This window comes from Rhinoderma darwinii, chromosome 13, assembly GCF_050947455.1.
Source record: "Rhinoderma darwinii isolate aRhiDar2 chromosome 13, aRhiDar2.hap1, whole genome shotgun sequence".
Taxonomy (NCBI): Eukaryota; Metazoa; Chordata; class Amphibia; order Anura; family Rhinodermatidae; genus Rhinoderma; species Rhinoderma darwinii.
In genome coordinates this window covers 50977300-51002552 of record NC_134699.1, presented here as the reverse complement: position 1 = coordinate 51002552, position 25253 = coordinate 50977300, and the positions used below count along the sequence as shown (strand labels likewise).

Here is a 25253-nt window from a genome sequence, read left to right as displayed (position 1 = left end):
GCAACATCGCAGTAATAGTACGTTGGATGACACCAAGGGTTAATGATTAAAAAAAAGCAGAGATATTGAAAATGAAATGACTCAAATTACGCTAGAAAAAAAAAAGTTCACATTTCAATCTGTGCGCTTTATAAACATTCAAAACTCTAGAACAGACTTCAGCCAAGCAGGTAATCTAATTTAGCAAAAATGTATAAAAAGGTGTGTAAACAGTTACCTTGTTACCATAGCAACCACATCATAACACCACTTTCATTTATTAACCTGCTGGTCAGCAGTGGATAAATTGTAGACTGACAAACCCGCAGAGGGTAGAAAACCTAAAAAGTTATGCACCCGTAGCAAGTTTCTAGGTGCCTTAGTTACCTATGGAGATTTGTCTAGCCCTAAACTTTGATGGGTGAAGGACAAGGGAAGGTCGAGCTGTATGAGATGGAACATACGAGACTTTACACGAGAAAACCCACAATAGAGAAGTAATCCCAGTGCGGAAAACCCAAGTCTAACAAATGAAAGACAAACCCGGTGATGCAGACCCAACAGGATTTAATGGTTACAATGCTTGTATGCCCACTTGGCAGATACTTTGTTAAAAAGGAGCATATTACAATTTCATAAAGGAACAGGAGAAAACCCCAAAAGTCCAGCCTTGAGTGCCCACGATGTCTAGTGTCCGACCAAGAACAGGAACAAATATACCAAACACTTGTATTTTATTAGAAGTTAAAGATCACCCTGCTCATGATAACCAACCAATAAAATTTGTCCAAGAAAATAGTTTCATACAAAAAAAAATAATAATTGGTCTGCACAAATAAAAAAAAATAAAAAAAAAAATGCAACTTTACATGAGTTTAAAATCTATCAAATAAAAGCAAGAAAAAAACAAAAACGTGTAGAAAGACTTCCAGAGCTGCGAGGCAGGAACACAAGGCGAGGGATTAGCTGGTGTCCATCTGTGGAGGAGAGAGAGAGAATTAAAGGAATGAACAGCTGGCAGAGAGTCAGCTGGTGGGGGGGAACTATATACAACAGCTGCCCAGGACAGGGTATACGGCAGCGACAGCCACAGAACATTATCCAAACTGATGATTTCACACGACAAACAAGTGAAAAAAATTCAGAAAGGTGAACAGAGGCCACAACAATTACTACTAATAGAGCGAACTGAGCAGATATTTATATGGGGGGGGGGGGGCGCACGGGTTGCTGTAGTCCAACAACAAGGAGCAGCCACTACTACATCAACAGCAAAGTTATGTTCACCATGAGCATAGAAAAAAGGGTTTTTTCCTGTAAAAGCATTGACATTGGATGTGCTGATGGGTCATTCAATCTTATACATTAGGTCACTTGGTAGGTCAGATCCTGCCGCAGAAGTCCTACCCATTACTCACCCGGGCATTGTAAGCGTCCAGCTGGGCATCCAGCTCTTCTGCTGATAGCTGTTGCTTTGTGTTTCTGTTGGCTCCCCGTCCACGGCCCCTATTTCCTCCTCTGCCACCTCTTCTGTTTCCTCCACCAGCACCAAACCCCATCGGCCCCCCTCGTGGTCTTGTCATACCTCCTCTAGTCGGACTACAAATTAAAAAAAAACAAAACATAGTATCCAGAGCCTTCTACCAGTGGTACCAACAGCCTGCCACCAGCCAGTGACCTACTTACCTCTGTACAGGTCTTCTCTGTGCTTCTATCTGAGACGTTACCAACTGAATGTTCATAGGGCGACCTGCAGGACATGACGGTAACAGATTAGCCAAACACTCATCAACCACAAGATGCCAGCTGTGGGCGGCAGGGCTGTGTCCTTACCATCTAGCGGTACACCGTTATATTGTTTCATCGCCTTCAATGCATCAGCTTTCCTTTCAAAGTGCACATCCGCTGTACCTAAACTCCTCCCAGATCTGTCGTAGTGAACCGCTGCCTTCTTCAGGGTCCCGAACTCGGCAAACAACTCCTGATACAACAAACATGGCCATTATTAACCGGATACAAGAGAGGCACAGGGATACATAGTGTAGGACCACCACAGGGGCAGTAATTGAGGGGGACAAAATTATGGATTGTAGCATTACATCCAGAGTAGGATCGGCATGAGTCAGATTAAAGAGGCTCTGTCACCAGATTATAAATTCCCTATCTCCTACATAATCTGATTGGCGCTGGAATGTAGAAAACAGCAGTGGTTTTTATTTTGAAAAACGATCATTTTTGAGCAAGTTACGAGCAATTTTAGATTTATGCTAATGAGTTTTAGACAACTGGGCGTGTTTTTACTTTTTACCAACTGGGCATTGTACAGAGTGTATGAGGATGACCAATCAGTGACCAATCAGCGTCACACCTATCGTAACAGCCCAGCGTGATCTCGTGAGATCACGCTGCGCAGTGTGAGCAAGTCCCATAGAAACTTTACCGAAGTGTCGGGAGCGTGAATAGACATCACATCCTGGCTGCAATCGATGTCTAACATTAATGAAGATTCTTGAGTGAATAATGTGGGTGTATGTGACAGCGCAGCATGATCTCGCAAGATCACTATGTGCTGAGTACATGAATGGAGGAGAGAAGTGTAGGTCACTGATTGGTCAGTGTCACACACTTCACTTTACAACACACACTTAGTCAAAAGTTAATGCCCAATTGGGCATTAAGAAAGTATCATAAATCTAAAATTGTTCATAACTTGCTCAAATAGTTTTTCCAAATAAAAGCCACTGTTCTCTACATGCCAGCGCCGATCAGATTAGGTAGGAGATAGAGCAATTATAATGTGGTGACAGAGCCTCTAACATAATATTGAGTACACGGATGACTGCCAGGACATTATACATACGCTACAGAATACCACATATTATAGCAGATGTCAGGACAGAATACAGTCTAATAATCTGGTCTCCGTCTGTTAACAGAGGAACTCCCCTTTAAAGGTGTTTCCCCATAATCATTTACATTACACGGTCGGTGTAAATGAGCACTGATCAACGAAACAGCTCACTGATCGGCACTCATTTGCTCCCATCGTAGGTAGCAGTGATTGTTTATATATGATCGCTCGTCCCTATACATTTCCTTCACGTCGGCAGCGAGTCTCCCTGGTTACACACGGGGATGTGCTGCAGACAATTATTTTTAGATCTACATAAAAAAAAAACGCAGATCAGCCAATCGCTTCCCTTATTACACAAGGCGATGATCAGGAACAAGCGCGGATATGAACACTTGTTGGCCTGATCATTGGCCCATGTAATAGGGACTTCACCCGGTCGTTCCTGGGAGCCCCATGGGAATGGAGCGGCGGCTTGAATGCTTCACCACCGCTCCATTCATTTCTATGGGAATCCCGAGCACTCTTAATCAGCCCCATAGAAATTAATAGAGCAATGGCCAAACATGCGCAGTACCGCTCCACTCCTATGGGGCTCCAGGAACGGCAAGGTAAGCCCGTTCTTGTGATCTGTGGAAGTCCGAGCAGCCTGACCACCACCGATCACATATCCTGATAAATTCTTATAGGAATACCCCTTTAAGTCGGCATACAGTGAAAATAAGCCCCCCCCCACGTCGCTTACCTGAATATCGGCGTCGGAAACCCCAAAATCCAGGTTGGACACCAGCAGTTTCCCCCCGGTCTCCACTCCAGCCCCGGCCCCGAATCCGCTGTCATACAGATCATGCTGCCACTTGTCCGGGAGCTGCTTGGGCTGTAAGACAATTGAGGTGATAAGTCCAGACGGGTCACAGTAGACGAAACCCCCGACATAGGTGCCAGCCAGCCGGAGAAAGCCGCCCCTGACCCAACACCCTCCCCCACCGGAGCCGGCGAGTATACAGGCGCCCTAGGCTCCGAAACCCGTTGCTCAAACTTCATCAGACTGGGCACCCCGTCCTCGGCCAGTGCACTCCGGCTGCTACAAGTATCACCGGCCTCCAGGCGGCTTCCTCCTCCTGTACCATTGCTAGGCCGCAGGCCCTCCCCGCCGACCCCCTGTACGCGTCACTCATACCCTGCTGTAAGGTGTGGGTCGGTTCCTGGCCCCTCGGCTCAGCATCGGCCTTGTCCGAAGAGGCCCCCCACCTCCCCGAATAACGCCAGGTCCTCCAATGCGGCCTCCTGCTCCACCACGGGACACGCCACCGCGGGCCCCTCGACCTCCCCGGCCTCTGCCTGGCGGTCTCTGGCTTCGGTTCATCTTAATAATATCGTCGAGGGACATGTCCATCTTGTCCCCCATGGCGGTAGCGGAGGTCCGGTGTTGTGGGATCACGTGTCCGGGTGCGGTTTCCGCTCTAACAATACAACGGCTGCTGTGAGCCGCGCTTATAAAGCTCCGCCCCTTATAACCCCGCCACTGCTGATGTCACTTCCTGAGTTCTGCGTTCCATGCCTCGCGTTCATTGGAACCCCACAGCCAGTCCGCTGAGTAAGTGGCCAATAGTGTGTGGCTCACGTGACAGCATTATGAGCACTACCAGCGTCTGATGGTTTGCTTACGTCACATATAGATTACATTATAAAATGTAATACATTATGCAATATATCATAACATTAATAATCATTACATTCATACTTTTAACCCACATGTGATAAGTAATGCACAGCTACGTCTCCAGGTTATGAATACAGCATGAAAAAACTGAAATTGAGATTTTTCTGCTTAAAAAGGAGTCCAACCAGGACAATTGCCATTGCGTGTCTCAACTGCATGGGAATGTAGCGTTACACATCGCCAGTCCGCCAGACAAGTGGTTGCGCAAAGTCCACAGTGAAAGTCATGATTTTGGCTCCCTAGAAGGGGGGACCAAAAAAAAAGGACCCCCCTATGAAATCCGAAATGTCACAATCAGGGCCGATCTGAGTAATTCTGGCACTCATTTTTGTCCTTTGTGTATTATGAGGTGTTGTTCCTGGTGCATCACCGTCATGTAACGTGTAATCACTACGGAAAAAAGGTCATTACACATTCAGGTGTTAGTAGTCCACAGTATATACCATAAATGACTGATAGGTGCGGGATCATCACCTATCAGGGGAATGAGGGTCCCACTTCGCTATGCACGCCAGACACTTTCCCCATCAAAGTGAACGGAGAGGCCCTGTCCATTGTAATTTATGAAAGTGAAGTCAGAAAGAGAATGAATCGGCGGTCACTGTAGATAGCATAGGCCCCGTCCCACCACGTTCATTCCCTACGCTAAACGTGGTTTTAGGGCTACCAAGGCATCGGGATGGTATACGTTAGTATACTTTTTTTTTTAGGTATGGAATAGTGTGGTAGACTATCCTATCGCATCTAGCAAAAAAACATATACGGTACTGTGCGGTATATGTTTTTTTAACAGAAGTGTATGATATACGTCACAGGGATATGTTTACTGTATACGTCATGGGGCGTTTAATGGCTTTTCATGATGTATACGTTAAATGGATCCCATATTAGTACATGTGTGACTGATGCCTGTGATGGATGGCTAAGAGAGGCATCTGTCACCCATAGAACTCTTATGAGCCCAGTGCATGACGTATGCGTTTAACGGATGCCATTACAGTCTATTCAGGGCATCCGTCATAGGCTACATATAAACTATACGTAAGTAGCTTTTCCCAGCATATACCTCAAACTTAGTGCAATAAATGTGATGTACTTACCCCACCAGGGTCCCCATATTAAAAAAATATCTGACTGCTTTTTAGATTGGGGGGAATATCTTTACATCTATGGCTTTAGATAAAATAACAGGGTTGATCAGAAATACATATAATCACCCTCATGGAGAGCTAGGCAAGGGTGGGGAAGAGATAGGCCAGTAAATGCATATACATGTAAAAGTGCCCCCCGCTGAGAATTACAAACAAGGGTGAGAGTTATTGTGTCATGTCAATGGTTCAGTTGTTATGTCAATAAAACTGTGGGCAGGGTTCCAATTACTACCAAGATGCTCCAGGACATGGATGAGAACCTGGGAGGGCGGTCTATAGGAAGATGCTATAGCAGCCATACAGGGATATAATAATCATATAGCATAATATTTTTTTTATATATTTATATTATATATATATATATATATATATATATATATACACACACAAACAAGATCTATTGGAGAGAGAGAGAGAGGGATGATAGATAGATAGATAGATAGATAGATAGATAGATAGATAGATAGATAGATAGATAGATAGATAGATAGATAGATAGATAGATAGATAGATAGATAGATATGAGATAGATAGATAGATAGATAGATATGAGATAGATAGATAGATAGATAGATAGATAGATAGATAGATAGATAGATAGATAGATAGATAGATATGAGATAGATAGATAGATAGATAGATAGATAGATAGATAGATAGATAGATAGATAGATAGATAGATATGAGATAGATAGATAGATAGATAGATAGATAGATATCATTTTATCAACCATTTTAGCTTTTTTTTGGCCCAAAAAAAAAGGTGACACATAAAGTGTGTGAGGGAAGCCTCGGACTGTAAGGGGTTATTCACACAAACGAGTGCAAACTTGGATGTAAAAAAGGCAGTTTTTCACGTCCGAGTTGCACCCGCGTGGGACCAGTTTTCACAGATCCCCATAGACTTGAATCTATCGAGGGATCCCTGAAAACTGAAGAAAACAGGACATGTTCTATTTTTCAACGGACCCTTCACACGGTTTGTTAAAAGAACGGCCCCATTGAAATACATGCGTCCGTGTGAATAAGCCCTTACATCAGAGTTCTGATACAGAAACCTCCATAAGATAACTGGTTACGGCTCCATACAACTGAGAATTGTACAGTCGTGCGCATGAGGCCTAAATGCAGCTTCACACAAAACCTATGATGACATCACTAATGTTTCTGGAGCAGGTGAGGGGGGTCTCCCTTATCTCCAAAGGCACAAATAGCCTCAATGATGGGAACTAATAGTTTATCTTTCCCACTCCTCAGAAAGGAGGCAACAACTGTTACTGACCGTTCTCTTCCTGTCACCCGCGCATCGGCTGTTCAGTTACATCAACATCCAAAGGACGATGGATGGAACAACACAAGACTGCTGCTGAAATACAGAGCTGTGTACAGCACCACAGAAGCAGCAGCACCACATGAGGTTTTTTAACTACTAGGGTCAGTTCACACGTAGCGTAAATACTGCGGATTTTCCGCAACGGATTTTGTCGCGGAAATCGCAGCATAATACAATAGCAGCAGAGTGTATGAGATTTGAACAAATAATGAGCGGAAAAAACTCTCAAAAATTGACCTGCGGTGCGGTTTTTTAATTCCGCTCCATGTCTCATTTATGTAATCACTTCTTATTTGTTTTGGGTTTTCCCGCATTTAATTCAATGGTGAGGTAGCGCAGATATTGCGTTTTTTTTGGGGCGGAGAAGCAGCTATTCTGCCACAAAAACAAATCGAATACTTTCTTGAGCCAATGTCATCCCAGGAGGCCGGGCTGCAGGACGGCGGAGGGACATGTCGCCATGGCTACGTAAGTATACATCTTTTTTTCTTAGGCTTCTTTCACACTAGCGTTAGTATACGTTTACCTCTCTTCCGTCAGAGGAAGAGAGGATCGAAACATTAAACTGAAAGCAACGGTTCCGTTAGAATCATCATTAATTTCAATGGTAATTCTTTTGTTTCAGTTGCTTTCCATTTTCTTGAATGGAATTAAAAGTTCTGCAGACTGCACTTTTGTTTCCGGTTTTTCGTCCGGAATTCCCTGCGGTGCACAGGGCGGATACGCTGTGTGCTTTTACGCAACGTATGCGCCCTGTGTAAACACACCCCCTACAGTGACCTTTGGCGTCAGTGGGTGAGGCTCCAGCTTGTAGCTACTTTACCTATTGTAGATGGGAATTGCATTTCTCTAATACAATAATATTAGAATCACGTCCTTTACAAGAGGGAGCAATTTAAAATCAAATTTGCTGCCTCTGGCCTGAAAAGCACTGTTTATGGCAGCCTGTACCCGTGAATGAGGTTCTCACTAGGCCTGTTATGCCTTCTGTGACCTCTATGACTGCCCATTCACCGGTAGGTGGTGAGAATCAGCCTAGCATCAAAGGTTAACCAAACTTTTAAAAAAAGTTTGACATGTCATAGTGGCACTTCATTTCTGATCAGCTTTCCTCGGAAAGAACAGCGAGCGGTGTACAGACTCAAAAACTTTCTATTGATCCCGTACCAAAGCGGCACAGGGCTCACCTGAGTGCTTATGTCGCTTCATTTTAGCGATCAACGGGGGTCTTAGTGCTCAGGCACCCACCGATCAAAACTTCTGACATATCAAAAGTTTTTTACAAGTTTAGTTACACTTTAAGCTATAAGATGACATATGAGGATGGGCATAAGAGATCCCCAGGCCCCAGATCTCAAAATACTTTGCCAGAAAGTCAGAGAGAATACTTGTAAGTTGTCCATTAAAGGGGTTTTAACGGTTCCACAGGATATGTCATAAATGTCAGATAGATGCGGGTCCCACTTCTGGGACCCGCACCTATCTCTAGAACGGGGACCCTAAACCCCGTTTTAGCTTTTTGTGTTCCGGCTGATTTCCATGAAGGAGAAAACAGCGTAGCTCGCTGAGCTACGCTGTTTCCGTAACTACCATAGAACGGAATGGTACTTACGGAAACAGCGCAACTCGCATGCTACGCTGCTTCCATAACTGCCATTCATTACTATGGGAGTTACGAAAACAGCGCAGCTCAGCGAGTTATGCTGCTTCCGTAACTCTCGACCATGTAACCAGGAAGTTGCCGGGAGGCATCGTGAGCACAAGAAGCTAGAGCGGGGTTTAGGGGGCCCCGTTCTAGAGATAGGTGCAAATCCCAGAGGTGGGACCCGCATCTAGCTAACATTTATGACATATCCTGTGGATATGTCATGTTTGTCCGACGTTGGAAAACCTCTTTAATCATAAAATGATCTAGGTGAGTCGGCAACTCTGAGAACAGAAACAGCGCCACTCCTGTTAATCAGTTGTGTCTGGTATTGCAGCTCAGGCCCATTCAAGTAAATAGAGCTGAGCTGCAATATCAGACAAAGCCTGTGGTCAATAGTGGCGCTGTATCTGGAAAGATGCAGACCTTTTTTTGTAATCTGATACAACCCCTTGTGTGAAGTAGGGCCTCCCACGAGTCTCTATGAATGGAAATATGGAAGAGAAAGCAGACAAGGCCCTTCACATGTGTCCAGAAGCTCAACACACCTGGACTGGTCCGCCAGATATGCATTATGTCAGCTTTAGGGTCTGTTCACACGGCAAAGGAAAAATGGCCGTAAAATATGGAGCTGTTTTGAAGGGAAAACAGCCACTGATTTTCAGCCGTTTTTTTATGCATCAAGCGTTTTTTACGGCCGTTTTTGGAGCTGTTTTCCTATTGAGACAATGAAAAACAGCTCCAAAAACGTCTCAGAAAGTGACATTCACTTTTATACAAAGCATTTTTTTACGCGCTGTTTTTAAAAAACGGCCACGTAAAAAGACGCCCCATGGGAACGAAACGCCATTTTCCCATTAAAATCAATGGGCAGATGTTTGGAGGCGTTGAGCTCCTGTATTTTCATAATGCCCTGACAAACGTCTGAAAATAAGCCGTGTGAACATACCCTGAGGCCCCTTGCACACGACCATAAAAATTCTCCGTAATTGTGAACCGTAATGCGGTCCGCAATTACAGACCCATCCACTTCTATTGCCCGTGGACACCTTTCCGTATCGCTATGGATAGGTGTCCGTGCCGAGGAGTGTACCGCAAAAGACAGGACATGTGCTATCTTTTGCATTTTACGGGCAGTGCTTGGCCGTGTGCTTGAGGCCTAAGAGGCACAGCCAGGAAATCAATGCGCTGGATAGCTGTGGACAGCACGGCATGAGTGATGTGTGAAGACACCATGTACCAGCACATAAGGGCTTCATATACAGGACAGATTCAACTGTAGTGGTGTTTATGGAGCATGAAGAGATGGCATTACCACTCCATGCCACTCTGTCGCAAGTGCCAGCCAAGTTCAAATCCTTTATTAACATAGCTTTTCAGTCCCATTAAACGGAAAAAAGGTTATATTCTTTTGTGACTGGCACTGGAGGCAGCTTTGACTGGAATTGTTATATAAGCTTCTGTGGCTGGCACGTTTTGAGACACCTGTGACTGGCAGTGTTGTGGAGATATCTGTGGCTGGCACACGTTATGAGGCACCTGTGACTGGCAGTGTTATGGAGGTATCTGTGGCTGGCAGTGTTGTGGAGGTATCTGTGGCTGGCACATTGTTATGAGGGACCTGTGACCGGCAGTGTTGTGGAGTTATCTGTGGCTGGCACATTGTTATGAGGGACCTGTGGCTGGCACATGTTATGAGGCACCTGTGACTGGCACGTTGTTATGAGGCACCTGTGACTGGCACGTTGTTATGAGGCAACTGTAACTGGCAGTGTTATGGAGGTATCTGTGGCTGGCACATAGTTATGAGGTACCTGTGACTGGCACATTGTTATGAGGCACCTGTGGCTGGCACATTGTTATGAGGTACCTGTGGCTGGCACATTGTTATGAGGCATCTGTGACTGGCAGTGTTGTGGAGGTGTCTGTGGCTGGCACATTGTTATCAGGCACCTGTGGCTGGCACCTGTGACTGGCACATTGTTATGAGGCACCTGTGGCTGGCACATGTTATGAGGCACCTGTGGCTGGCACATTGTTATGAGGCACCTGTGACTGGCACATTGTTATGAGGTACCTGTGACTGGCACATTGTTATGAGGCACATGTGACTGGCACGTTGTTATGAGGCAACTGTGACTGGCAGTGTTGTGGAGGTATCTGTGGCTGGCACATTGTTATGCGGTACCAGTGACTGGCACATTGTTATGAGGTACCCGTGACTGGCACATTGTTATGAGGCACCTGTGGCTGGCACATTGTTAAGAGGTACCTGTGACTGGCACATTGTTGAGGCACCTGTGACTGGCACATTGTTATGAGGTACCTGTGGCTGGCACATTGTTATGAAGTACCTGTGACTGGCAAATTGTTATGAGGTACCTGTGGCTGGCAAATTGTTATGAGGCACCTGTGGCTGGCACATTGTTATGAGGTACCTGTGACTGGCACATTGTTGAGGCACCTGTGACTGGCACATTGTTATGAGGTACCTGTGGCTGGCACATGTTATGAGGCACCTGTGACTGGCACATTGTTATGAGGCACCTGTGGCTGGCACATTGTTATAAGGCACCTGTGGCTGGCACATGTTATGAGGCACCTGTGACTGGCAGTGTTGTGGAGGTACCTGTGGCTGGCACATGTTATGAGGCACCTGTGACTGGCACATTGTTATGAGGCACCTGTGGCTGGCACATTGTTATGAGGCATCTGTGGCTGGCACATTGTTATGCGGTACCTGTGACTGGCACATTGTTATGAGGCACATGTGACTGGCACATTGTTATGAGGCACATGTGACTGGCACGTTGTTATGAGGCAACTTTGACTGGCAGTGTTGTGGAGGTATCTGTGGCTGGCACATTGTTATGCGGTACCTGTGACTGGCACATTGTTATGAGGTACCCGTGACTGGCACATAGTTATGAGGTACCTGTGGCTGGCACATTGTTATGAGGCACCTGTGGCTGGCACATTGTTATGAGGTACCTGTGACTGGCACATTGTTGAGGCACCTGTGACTGGCACATTGTTATGAGGTACCTGTGACTGGCACATTGTTACGAAGTACCTGTGACTGGCACATTGTTATGAGGTACCTGTGGCTGGCACATTGTTATGAGGTACCTGTGGCTGGCACATTGTTATGAGGTACCTGTGGCTGGCACGTTGTTATGAGGTACCTGTGACTGGCACATTGTTGAGGCACCTGTGGCTGGCACGTTGTTATGAAGTACCTGTGACTGGCGGTGTTATGCGTGCATACGACTGTGGACAAACTTCCAGAGAGGGTCAATCCCTACTTTTGTCCCCCTTTTAGACCTGATAAGTAGATTTGTGTTATTACATTTACTGTATTGCTCCAGAAAGCACCTGTCTGGTTCCTAGCTGCATGTAAGACCCCAACTGCTCTATAATCTCACGCTTTTCAATAAAAATCAAACTGCAGTAAGATGCAACAAATGTATTAAGGGACGCATGCCTCCTTTTAATTTTGTCGCATCTTGGACCGTCTGGCGTAGATCGACCACGCCCCTTTTCCTAAGCCCCGCCTATTTCCCCCTAAAAGCTGCGAGAGCGGGGAAACTACCTAAAAGTTGCAATTGTTGGTCCGTTTGCGACATTTCTATGCCAGAAAGCTGCTGTAGAAATGTCGTCACATCCCCCTATAAGTGTCCCTCTTTTACAGGTATGGTTGACACACTTTTTATGAGGGTCTCTTGGGCTGGCACTTCGGGGGTCTTCTGCAGGGTATGGCAGAGCACCGACCTTGTATTTTCCTATTATAACCTCCTCAGCATCACCTACGCCTTGTCATCAACTAACAGTGAGCCACGTGGCCGGGTGGGGGCGCTATAACATCACACAACACGTAAACTTTCTAATCTACATTACGTCCAGTGCCGTTTTCCCGCTTCATGTTCCCTGTATCACGGTTATCACGACCATAACAAAGTTCTCTGCGACTGAATCCTCACAAAACACATAACATGTCCGCCTGTGAAGCAAATGCTCTGAATCCATCCTGTCAGGCGTAACCAATCGAGGACGCGGGACGCCAGTGTGAGCCGCAGACATGAATAGTTGATGTATGATCGTAAGCCGGAGGTCGATGACAATAACTAAATACATAAAGGAGACGCGGGGGATGAGACTGACGGTCTACGTGATATTATAGAGATACGAGCGGCAGGATGAAGGTTAACATTAAGTCCTGGCATGGCGTCGCTTCGTGGATGTGGGTAGCAAATGACGAGAATTGCGGGATATGTCGCATGGCGTTCAACGGCTGCTGCCCGGAATGTAAGTACGTGCTTCCTGCGCCACAACTGAGCGTCATTATTACTGGGCACACTGGGTTGTGTGTGCTGTGGCAGCTCAGCACCATCATCTACCTAGTCAGCCCCCTCCCCTCCACAGTGACTACAAATGTGCCCCTTTCCATACAAATATTTCAGCCTTAGTTCTTGTGTGCCGTGGCAATGGGGTCATGTGACCTGTCACAGTTTGGGTGCCTATACTTATACTTGTCCATAAAGGATATAATTCATACATAAATAATCTATAAACATACCACCACCTCCCCCTTTAGCTGCGCTCCCCAGGATCGGGGAAGGGGATTTTCGCTTTTTGTTTCTTTGGAGTATGTGGAGCTGCGGCGTGGTCTCGTGTGCAGCATCAATTAATTGTTGCTTAGTATTTTGACAATAAATAAGGCATCAATGTGGGGGTCGTTGAGCCTCCAACTCCGGAAACCCCCCCCCCCCCGCTGATGTCTACAGCAAAGAAACCACAGTCCTTCTTGCCGCGTAACCCGCGGTCTAAGCGCCCACTAAACCTAAAGTCCGCAGCTTATGCCCGCAGCGGTTGATATGATCCATACAGCTTCTCTTCTGATTGTTGCATATCCCTATGACATTGTTTATGTTTTTCCCCCCGCAGGTAAGGTTCCTGGCGATGACTGCCCCTTAGTATGGGGGCACTGTTCACACTGCTTCCATATGCATTGCATTCTGAAGTGGCTCAACTCCCAGCAAGTGCAGCAGCATTGCCCCATGTGCCGGCAGGAATGGAAATTCAAGGAGTAAATCACGCTGCGGGGCCAGTACTTGGCAGCTGTGGAGTCACGAGTCTCCGGGGCATGCTGGTAATTGTAGTTCCAGCGTCCATAGAGTCTCATGTTACAGTGACTGCCAGGATGTAAATTCATTTAATGGTCGACACTGTTTATAATGTATACAGAACCACTGCTGGCTAATGTCTCCAGGAGGACAATGTATAAGGAGAGAGACTGTTACATCGCCCTCCCCCGTACGCTCGTGCCAGTCCAGGTGCCAGCTCCTCCGCCGCTCTCTATACTATTCTGCATATAGATTGCAGTCGCTTCGTATTTTGCTATTAAATTACTTGTTCTGTTTGTGACAACTGAGATTGGTCATTTCTTGTAGGAAATTGAATAAAGCGCATTAACGCGTTCCTGCCAAAAGGTGAAACTCCTGGGAATCGTTTATTGTTCTGAGAAATGACATTTTATATGGTGGAAATCGATCCGCGTAAAGGAAGGGGGTTAATAATTGAGCTAATATCCATTGTAATCATTAAAAAGAGATCTTAGTAAGCTGTATTCACACGTCATTGGTCAAGTTTGTTTTTTGCCGTAATTTTCCATAAATCGCGGCCAAAAAAAGGCAACTTGACTGCGCCATGTGAATACAGCTTTACAGGGCTCGGTTCCCTTGTTCTCTCACAAATAACAATGCTATGCTGCCTGGTGCCACCATTAATAAGCCGATTTTCCATTGACCTCTTTAGTACTGCTGATCCTGCTTCAACTTGTAGTTTTGTCCTCCTTTACTCTTCCTGGAAAATGTCCTGGTCCTACCTCATAAGTTTACTGTTTAGACTGGGTTTCCACGGGTCAGATATGCTGTGAAAAACTATGCAGCATATCCGACCTAGAACCCGCAGCAGAAATGTAAAGAAAGCAGCGCTAAAATACACAAAAACTTTCATACTTACCCCTGCCGTAGCCATGGCGACACGTCCCTCCGTTGACATGCAGTCCGGCCCCCCAGGATGACGCTGCAGCAGTCACATGGGCTGAAATGTCATCCCAGGAGGCCGGCCTGAAAGAAGAATAGAAGGTTGCATCGTTATGACAACGCCCGGGTTGTAATTACAAATTTGTTGTTTTTTTGTGTCAAAATCACTGCAATTGCGCCGCAAAAGTAAACACTTGGCTATTTGTTGCGGGTCTTACATCCCCATTGAATTCAATGGGGAAAACTTTTTTTTCCACACTGTGGGCATGAGATTTTTAAAATCTCATTCACTTTGCTGCTACTGTAAATGTGCGGAATTTCCACACAAAATTCTGTTGCGGAAACTTCGCAGCGTTTACGCTACGTAGGAACCCGGCCAAATTGGGTTACAGTAGAGGTCACTCGACACACACCAGTACTGATGCCACCTTCCCTTACAGAAAAGTCCATATTAATTCTGAGGGGGTTCTCCATATTTTAACAGCAATAACGGCACATTCCTAACAGATGCTTACAACATGTGGTGGGGGTCTGACTGCTAGGAAAAAAGGAGCTGCAGGTTTGTTTTGTTTGTTTTTTATTACAGACACTGTGCCACTCTTGCCCATGGGCTTTGTCTGGTCTTGCAATTCTCCTTGTCGAAGAGGGTCTATGTTCCAGGCTTCTTTGCTGTACTCGGATTCCTTTATATGTATAATCCCAACCGAGGTAAAAATGTGTAGATCCTTATTCAGACGCGCGTGTCCAATCTGCAGCCACAAAAAATGGACCGGATTTCATGCACTTCGCTTCTGCGCGCTTTCCGTGTGGCATCCGTTTTTCACGTCCGTGTTTCTGCACTTCCTGATTTATTTATTTTTCTTTTCTAAGCATTTTTTTAGTAACTGATGTGTGGAACACGGACCACACACGTCTGTCCGTGTTTTTCACACCCCCCTAGAAGTCAATGGGTGAAATGGTCCACAAAAACGGACCAGAACAGGACACGCAGTGGAAACACGCTGTGTGAAAAAACACGTGTGAATAGCCCATTGTTTTGCATGGGTCAGTGTGCTGTCCGCACATGGACGTAAAATACGGTCATCTGAATAAGGCCTTAAAGGACAAGGTATTAATATTCCTCAATAAAGTACAATATGCAAATAAATATGTGGGGAGGGGAGAAGTGAGAGGCTAACAATGATACCTGACTCACCACCGCACTAAAAAAGTAATGTTATAGTGACACTACATGACTAAGATAATGTTCTTAATTATCCTAAATGGTTTGATGTTAAACATGTTATAGGTGGGGGGAAGGGTAGGGGGGGGCTCATCGGTTGCTGCCAAGTCTATTCAGGATGACTAATTAGCAAACTCTAGAGAACAGCGATAAAAGCAAATTAATGTGACGTAAGGGCAGATTCACACGAACGTTGCGTTTTTGCGCACGCAAACAACGCGGCGTTTTGCGAGCGCAAAAACCATTTGACAGCTGCGTGTGTCATGCGTGTCTGATGCGCGGCTGCGTGATTTTCGCGCAGCCGGCATCATAGAGATGAGGCTTGTCGATGCCCGTCACTGTCCAAGGTGCTGAAAGAGCTAAATCTTTCAGCACCCTCGACAGTGAATGCCGAACACAACAGCGAAAAACGTAAAAAAAAAGATAAAGTTCCTACTTACCGAGAACTTCCCGGCCGTTGCCTTGGTGACGCGTCCTTGGTGACGCGTCCTTGGTGACGCGCCTCTCTTGACATCGGGCCCCACCTCCCTGGATGACGCAGCAGTCCAAGTGACCGCTGCAGCCTGTGATTGGCTGCAGCCTGTGCTTGGCCTGTGATTGGCTGGAGCTGTCACTTGAACTGAAGTGTCATCCCGGGAGGTCGGACTGCAGGAAGGAGACAGGAGTAATCGGTAAGTTAGAACTTCGGTTTTTTTTACAGGTTCATGTATTTTGGGATCACAAGTCACTGTCCATGGTGCTGAAACAGTTTAACTCTTTCAGCACCATGCACAGTGAATGTCTCCCGACGTCGCGGACCGGAAATTTTTTGGCCGGGTTCGGCCAAAACGAGTTTGGCCGAACCCGGTGAAGTTAGCTTCGGTTGTCGGGGTTCGCTCCTCGCAAAGACACTCCGTTTGGATGCTTGGAAACAGAAAAGCACGTGGTGCTTTTCTGTTTCCATTCATCCTTTTGACAGCTGTTGCTCAAACACGCAGTTCGCACGGAAGTGCTTCCGTGCGACATGCGTGGTTTTCACGCACCCATTGACTTCAATGGGTGCGTGATGCGTGAAATACGCATAGTTATTGAACCTGTCGCGTATTTTGCGCAGCGAACAAACGCTGCGCAAAATACACGGACTGTGTGTACTGCCCCATAGACTTCTATAGGGCATTGCGTGCCGCGCGAAAACCACGCGCCCTACACGCTGCCAAATCACGCTCGTGTGAATCCCCCCTAAGACTGGATTCTAAACGCGTGGAAATAAGACGGAACCATTTATACTCGGATCACACGGTCCCTATTCCCTATTCTATCTCGATAACGCCTTAGTAGAATAGGATGGTAAGGTTTAGAAGTGGTCTAAGGAAAACATATCCCTAAATTATTTGTATGTTATTATTGGGTGTCATGGTGAATTATTACCAATGGCATTTCTCGTTCCCACCCTGGACGGAGCTTAGTTATTACATCGCCGTAAGCACCTAGGGCCGGGTTCACAAGGGTCGGATACGCTGCGTAAAACTGTGCAGCATTTCTGATCTAGAAACCGCAGCACATTCCATCCGAAAAAAGAAGGCCGGAATTTCCTCTTGGACACCTTCCCGTAAATATATAGGAAGGTGTCCGTCGGCCATATAAATTAATGGGTCCATAATTACGGACTAAATCTATGGTCGTGTGCATGGGGCCTAAGTGAAGCCACTTTGCGGGGAGTTCTTGCTGGTAAAGTCCTGTTGTTGAAAAAAGACGTCTTGAATAGGTTAAAATTTGTCAAGGGACACATTGACTGGCCCAAAGAGAAATGGCGCAACATTTTGTGGACTGTTGAAAGAAAAAATTTTCTTTTTGGGTGGAGTGGCCGCAGACAGTATGTCAGACGACCCCAGAGCACTGAATTCTAGCCACAGTACACTGAAGACAGTAAAGCATGGTGCTGCAAAAATCACAATATGGGGATGTTTCTCATACCTGGTGTTGGGCCTATTTATCACATACAAGGGATCATGGATCAGTTTGAATATATCAAAATACTTGAGGAGATCACGTCGCCCTATGCCGAAGAAGAAATGCCCTGGAAATGGGTGTTTCAACACAATGACCCAAAACACACCAGTAAGTGACCAACATCTTGGTTACAGACAAACAGGATTGAGGTAATGGAGTGCCAGCCCAATCCCCTGACCTTAATCCCATAGAGAACTTGTGGGGTGACATCAAAATTGCCGTTTATGAGGCAAAACCCAAAAATTTAGAAGAACTGGAATGTCGTCCAATCTTCCTGGACTGGATAATTGATCAGAGGTGCCAGAATTTGGTCGACTCCATGCAACACAGATGTCAAACAGTTCTCAGAAACTACCGTTATGCCAGGAAATATTAGTCAGTAAGTGAAACATTTTTTCAGTTTGAATGTGTAATATTTCCAGTGCATTTGCATTTAGGCAAATAAAAGTTATGATATTGCGTTTTATTTTCTTTTTTAAACTTATTTTTTTGAAACATTACTGTACATATGAGAGATCTCTCTCCCGACTAAACCATAAACATGCTAAGGGCCTGTTCACATCACTGTTCTCTTCCCGTTCCGGGGTTCTGTCGAAGGTTTCCGTCAGGTGAACCCCGCAACGGAAAGTGAAACTGAAACCACAGCTTCCACTATTAATGGTGACGGAAACATCGCTAATGGTTTCCGTTCGTCACCATTCCGGCAGGTTTAAAGACGGAATAAATAGCGGAGTCGACCGCTATTGATTCCGTCGGAAAAAAGAAAACCTGCCGGAATGGTGACGAACGGAAACCATTAGCGATGTTTCCGTTACCATTGATATCAATGGTGACTGAAACGGAAGCTGTGGTTTCACTTTCCGTTGCAGGTTTCACCCGACGGAAACCTCAGACAGAACGGAAATCGAACGGTGATGTGAACAGGCCCTAACTCAGCTCGACAAGCCTTGGATGCCCCCATACACCGGATCGACCCCACTGAAAACGGCAGGTTCGGTTGACTTAGCTAGGTTTAAAGTGTAATTGGCGGCTCCATTTGGAGCCTCAGTCGGCAGTTCTGTATACTGCGCTTTTCTTGCCATCAATGTGGCCCATTTGATGCTGTCAGGACTCATCATGTCTCCTGATATGAACAGAGCCTAATGTGTATGGCCAGCTTTAGGAAAGCAGATCAGATAAAGCCTGGAATTTGTTGTGTGATCATTGTGGCTCAATGTGGGTTTATGACCAACTGTAGGTATGTCAAGTTTTTCCGTAGGTGACCACAGGCTTCACTATGTACATTTTTATTGAAATGAGACCTCCATTATGGAGAACCTGCGGAGCTTAGACCACCCTCTCCGTTATTATCAGCCATCTCATAGGGGTAGGCTGGCCAAATCCAGTTTTATTCCAGGTCTTGAATGAAAAAGTATTCATACCCAGCTCCTACTGGCTTCTGGTCGTTGAGCGGGTGGCAAATAAGCTTTCTCTAGAAGACCACGACTGATCACACACCGGTCCGTGTTTGTCCCATGTGTTTCCTAGTGACTTATCGGGATTCCTGGTATTATAATGAGCGCACACGGTTTGGAAACCTCATGGAACCATAAAGAAATATGATTTCCAGGCAACGTAAATAACGGAGGCAAATTATCCCGTTAACTGCTTGTAACTAACAGCTGTGTTTCCTATTATCCTTCAGGGGGGACTAGTGGTGCCAGCTGTGCGGTCCTGCACTGCAGAGTGTTGGATAAATATTTTAGACATGGAGCAGGGTAGCTGCAAACATGTCGGGTGGAGGAGAGTAATTCTCTAATATTTGTAGTAGAACATGAATATGCGTCTTCTGGTGTACTGGAAAGTGGGACTGTTACTTCTGACAACACATTGCAGCAAACTGAACCGCAATTTCCCACAGATTGAAAAGGATTTACCCCTGTATATAGCCCTCTGTACAGCAGCCACTTACCCAAAGAGCTGATCGTGGAAGTCCCACTGCTGTAGATGTGGTCACTGAAGAAAGCCAACACTTTGTTTAGCCTCGGTTCACACCAGCATTTGGCTTTCTGTTGTTCTGCTCCGTTTGAGGAGAACAACGGAAGAAATGGCAGCGTAGTTCCGTTGTATGATGGACGACACCCCCGGCGGCTGATGGAACCCATTGACTTTAATGGTCTCCATCGGAGTGTCCATGGTTTCACCAGACAAAATAGTGCAGCATGCTGCGCTATTATTTCCGGTATTCTTAGCCAGGTCTGCGTAGCCTTCAATGCAGATGTGAACAAGGCCATACACTGGCATGATGGCTTCTGTTTTAACAGGATCCATGACTGATCTGTCCAATATCTTTGTTTATTTTTCTGTACAGAATTCCATAGCATGTGATGGAAAGGAAATAACGCATGTGTGAACAAAGCCTTACTATTCAAAATTAACTATTATACGGTCAATGAGTATCCGTACAATACACCGATGCACAAGGTCCGAGAGGGAGACGTTACTTGTACTGAGGTTGCCATCTACTCAGCATCTTTAGAATATATGTCTGAGATTTTTTTTATCATAGTCTCACCATCAGTTATTTCTGTTTTAAGTGATAGCAGCAGATTTTATTTAGCATTTTATTTTCCCTTGTCTTTATTCATAAGCAGGGCCGGCCTTTGGGGGCGTGGGACCTGTGCCATTGCACAGGGTGCATTACTCCAGCAGGTGGAAGGGGGCGCTGCGCTGGCTACCTTCCCCTTGCTTGTGTTTCTGAAGCGCCCAGGCCCAGCAACTATGCAGCTGCGATTTCACCCGGGCGCTCCTTCTCTGCCTCTGCGTAACTACCGCTGTAGTAGCCATAGCGGCTGCTACGGGACCCACGGCATGATGGGGCCCGTGCCGTCCCCCCATGCCCGGCAGTGAAGCTAGCAGCCGCTATGGCTACTACAGCGGTAGCGACGCCACATTCAATAGTATATGCGTCCTTAGGACGCAGTTACTATTGAAAACTATGGCAGAGCAGGGAGGTATCCGTCAGCGATGTAAAGCAGCTCCGTAGGGGAGTATAAAGTTTTTGTTTTATTTGTTAAGGGGGGCACCATCTATAAGGGGGTGGTGGGGGGCTGTATGGGACTGTCTACAAGTGGGCAGCTGTATGGCGTAGTCTACAAGGGGGAGGTGGGGGGCGGGAAATAATACTGTGTGGGGGCACTAAAAAGGGTATTATTCTGTGGGGGGGGCATTATACTTTTTTATGGGGCATTTTTTTTATGATGGGTGGGGCGCCCAAAATTGTTTTTGCAAGGGGCACCATCTAACCTAATGCCAGCCCTGTCCATAAGGGTATGTTCACACAGGATGTTAAAAGTACACAGCGTATCCACCCTGGGCGCTGCGCGTTTCATCCCATGTGACCGCTGCAGCTTGTGATTAACTGCATCGGTCACATGGGATGAAACGTCATCTCAGGAGGCCGGCCTGGTCGATGAAGTATAGAATTATGGGTAACGCCTCATGCACACGACCGTTATGCCACTCGGGCTGTTTTTGACGGCATCAGGCACCCGACAGTCTTCACGGACCCATTCACCTTAGCGGGTGAATCGGGTCCGTGAAAAATTATCCAAGTCTCCAATCCGAGGAAAGATAGGACATGTTCTGGGATCACTGACGGGACTCGGCCGGCGCACACGATCGTGTGCACGAGGCGTAAGATCCCCCCCCCCCCATTGAATTCAATAGGGAACACCTGCAACAAAAAAAGCATCGATTACTCAAATACAATTGACATGCTGCGGATTTAAAGAAACGCACCACAAGTAAATTTCGGAGTTTTTTCCCGCTCATCCTTTATGCAGCATGTGGATGAGGTTTGTTCAAATCTCATCCCCTTTGCTGCTACCGTATTATGCTGCGGATTTTCCGCAATGAAATCCGTTCTGCAGTATTTACGCTACGTGTGAACTTCTATAGACTTGTCTATGACTGTCTGATAATCCAGCCCCTACTGTTTTAGGTAGCATTGATGCCAGATTAAAGACCTTTTACTGTAATTTAACTACGGAGGGGTTTGTTTTCAGTTTATTTTGTAAAAAAAAAAAAAAAAAAAAAAAAAGATTTAAGTAAGGAAATTACACTTCTGGCGCTCAAAAGTCGCCCATTTTCATGTATGTCTTAGAAAACCCCACAGATAGCCTAAGCCTCCCCCATCATATAAAGACAACTTGTGAGTCACCGGCAAGTCAATCGCAGCATATTGACCGAGATAAGAAGCAATCGATTCATCAAATGTCAGATTAACCGCAAGTGTCAGATCATGGGCAGCAGATATTGGAGATGATAATAGGGGTAATATTCTGAGAGATTGCGGTGGTCCGTGACAGCTGATGTGGTGCACAGAGAACTTTCTATAGGACTGGTTAATGAAAACTGAGCACCCAGGGAAACAATATGTTTTCATTTGACAGAATCGGTTATGAGGACTCTTGCCTATCACTTCTATTTAGCTGGGGTGCAGAGTCCTGTACATGCAGAATCTGTTACTATCTTCATCTGGTTTTTTAGTCAATTGTCACACTGTAATCCGAACTACTGATTCTTTATCTATTACTAACAAGTCAAATTAGATTTGTCACTTGGCAGAACATCTCCATATCCTTCGCCCTGGGCTTGGAGAAGATTTACTGACTGATCAGAGAGCTGTCATGGGCTTAATATGAGAACAACAACATCCCTCCACCCCCAGGCATCTCCCACTTTGCCACCCTCCCCTCCTGGTCGGAGCTGGCATGCACACCCCCCTCGTCTATAAAAGTCTGCCACTCTTTCCTCCTTTAGAACGGTTCTTCACGACAGCCCCAAGCTCCACATCCTCATTATGCTGTCTCTTGGCTCTCGCTCTTCACTACGACTGCCCTTGATATGCAGTGCCCTAGCTTTACTGCTCTCCTGCCAACGCACCAACGCCTGGTACAAGCAGTCAACCGGCCCCAGCTATTATTCTGTGGGAAGAGCATCAGGACTGCTGTCCGGCATCCGCAGATCTCCAGATATTCGCCGATCAGAGCCCGAAAATGCAGGGGAGAGCGCTGAGAATATGGAAGACAACTTCTTGAATAACTTTGGTAGCCAACGGCAAGGAGCGCTGCTCAAAAGTATGGTGAGTATCCATTTTATTCTAAGGTCATGTCTACCTTATGACCCCAAACTACCGTTGGGTGTCAACAATTTATCTTTCTTGACTTAGCCTACAAATATACAAAGTGTATGTCTAGAAAATCTGGTCCCCTGAGGGTCCCTGGTAAGTGTGACTACAAAGACAACCCAGAATGTTTTTCCAGGCAAATCATAGGGAAATATAAAGTGAAGAAGTTGCCAAATGGCAACTTGGAGGTTCTTTGGAACATAAAAGCAGCAACCAGATTGGTTTCCATGGGTAACGTCTCCACTTTTCCCTCGCACTAGCTTGATAAATCACCCCCATTGTAAAGGTGATCGATCAGATGGTCCCTATTATAAATAGTTATAGATGTGGAAGTAAAACTACAATTGAAATGTTTGCTTGACTATCGTCCAAATATAAGAGTAAGAATATGTTATTTACCATTATACAAAGAGCTTTCCATGGGAAAAAAAAATCTTTATTTGACAAGCTTCCTTATAGGGGAAAAAAAAAAATGATCTTAAATTTTTATAGGTTCAGGAGAAATCTACGTCTGCAGCCAGCGTTACCATTCCTAGGTTTTCCTGAGCATCATGGACACAATAAGTGGGATTTATCAATGTATTTATGCCAGTTTTTGGTGCCGCTTTTTCTGACACATACAAATGTGTCGAGAAAAAGTAGACGGAGTTTCAGACTTATTTAATTTCTTTATATAGTGCCAACATATTCCGCAGAACTGTACAGAGATTGTCATCAATTTTTACCTCAAATATCAATATTTTCTGCCACTTTTCTAGTTGGAGACTGCTGGCATGGTTTAAAGCCTACAGCACAATGATCAGCATGCGAGAGAGATACTGGCACACTGATGGGTCATAGATCTTCCCCAATGGGTCAGTATCCCTCCATGTTCTCATCCAGCGCATATCTTGGAGTAGCAGTGCTCAATGAGTCCTATACATCCCAGAGAACCCCTTAGGAGGCCACATTGAAGTGAAAGATGCTGCAAATCAGACCTGTGGCTCCCCAGCTGTAGCAAAACTACAACTCCCAGCATGCCCTGACAGCCGCACACTGGGAGTTGTAGTTTCACAACAGATGGAGAGGAATTCCTGATCTTCTCGGCAGTCATATATGCACAGGATACACAAGCAGTGTATTATAGGATTGGAACTCCATAAACCTGGCAAGTAGATAGTTAACTATTCATCTTCCCACCGGGTGCAACAACTGATGGGGCGCATTCTCAATACAATAGGTCAGCACCATATAAATGAACAATACAGTAACAGAAATCATACAACTTTACCAATCATTTTTTCATTCTCTTTTCTCTCGTTCTCAGGCTCTGTGTGTAAAAGATGTATCTCCGAACCTTCACAGCTGCGAGCTGCTCCCGGACACCTCCAGCACCTTCCAGTGCAAAGCTCAGATTTACCTGTCACTGGACAGCTCCGACTGTCTCAATCCCTGATACCCCCACCCCAGAGACTGCCATGTACCCTTCCTAATTCAGCAGGGCCCCTGACCTTTAGATTAGGGGCCAGACATTTGTGTAGATTTGTACTTGATTCTGTATCTGCTGCATTAGAACATATGATATAATAAACTAAATAAACGGATGACTTGCCTTCTGGTGTGTGTGTCAGTGTATGTGGATAGAAATACATATGGATCAGTATATCATATAATATCAAAAATGGGGGCACAGGGTACTTACAATGCAATGTGATCATCTGTATTATTCAATCATAGTTCTTCAAACCAAAGATCCATGATAATCCCAGAAATTGGCGCATATATATATGTGTATCTGACTCAAGAGCAAACACCTGCAATAGGCGTATATTAGGAGCCTGATGAATATGAAGGAAAATTCACCAATCCATTATCTCATAGCATACACTGATATATTGGGTTATGCGGAATCCCAGCATTAGAAAGTGGATGTGACAGGTCTAGTCTGTTAGTAAATCCCCCCCGGTCTTCAAATACAAGTAATAATTTCCTCTTGTGCGGTTTATTTGCATTTCATATAATTTGCCGCGATCTGATTTATGTCTGCGCCAATCTAATTGTGCTTTTAAGCTCCTCAATCCAAAGAACGCATACATATTGTCCTGTCCCCAGCCGTTTCCTACTGATGAAGATCTCCTCATAAGACACCTGCCAGGGACTCTATGCC

General features: G+C 45.6%; 3 protein-coding genes across 3 annotated transcripts; 2 read left to right on the top strand and 1 right to left on the bottom strand.

The window, feature by feature from the left end:
• Positions 1–529: 529 nt before the first annotated feature.
• Positions 530–4347, bottom strand: ALYREF (Aly/REF export factor). Its single transcript, XM_075845371.1, has 6 exons — positions 4011–4347; positions 3576–3707; positions 1813–1960; positions 1666–1729; positions 1398–1578; positions 530–956 (listed from the first exon to the last, which is right to left on the bottom strand). Exons 1-6 carry the CDS (start codon positions 4236–4238, stop codon positions 942–944), a joined length of 768 nt encoding a protein of 255 aa, XP_075701486.1. The 5' UTR covers positions 4239–4347; the 3' UTR covers positions 530–941.
• An 8049-nt stretch (positions 4348–12396) lies between these two features.
• On the top strand, positions 12397–13873 carry ANAPC11 (anaphase promoting complex subunit 11). The gene is made up of 2 exons (XM_075846813.1): positions 12397–12987; positions 13627–13873. Exons 1-2 carry the CDS (start codon positions 12879–12881, stop codon positions 13770–13772), a joined length of 255 nt encoding a protein of 84 aa, XP_075702928.1. The 5' UTR covers positions 12397–12878; the 3' UTR covers positions 13773–13873.
• An 8818-nt stretch (positions 13874–22691) lies between these two features.
• NPB (neuropeptide B) lies at positions 22692–24698 on the top strand. Its single transcript, XM_075845368.1, is given in 3 exon segments — positions 22692–22752; positions 22755–23062; positions 24414–24698. Coding segments are annotated over 3 exon segments (498 nt in total). The 3' UTR covers positions 24543–24698.
• Positions 24699–25253: the final 555 nt, after the last annotated feature.

Coding starts and splice junctions, on each gene's coding strand:
- ALYREF (XM_075845371.1), bottom strand. CDS start 4,238: ATGGGGGACAAGATGGACATGTCCCTCGACGATATTATTAAGATGAAC. Junction 1,730..1,812: donor TAACGGTGTACCGCTAGATG/GTAAGGACACAG, acceptor CATGTCCTGCAG/GTCGCCCTATGAACATTCAG. Junction 1,579..1,665: donor CAGAGAAGACCTGTACAGAG/GTAAGTAGGTCA, acceptor TTTAATTTGTAG/TCCGACTAGAGGAGGTATGA.
- ANAPC11 (XM_075846813.1), top strand. CDS start 12,879: ATGAAGGTTAACATTAAGTCCTGGCATGGCGTCGCTTCGTGGATGTGG. Junction 12,988..13,626: donor CAACGGCTGCTGCCCGGAAT/GTAAGTACGTGC, acceptor TTCCCCCCGCAG/GTAAGGTTCCTGGCGATGAC.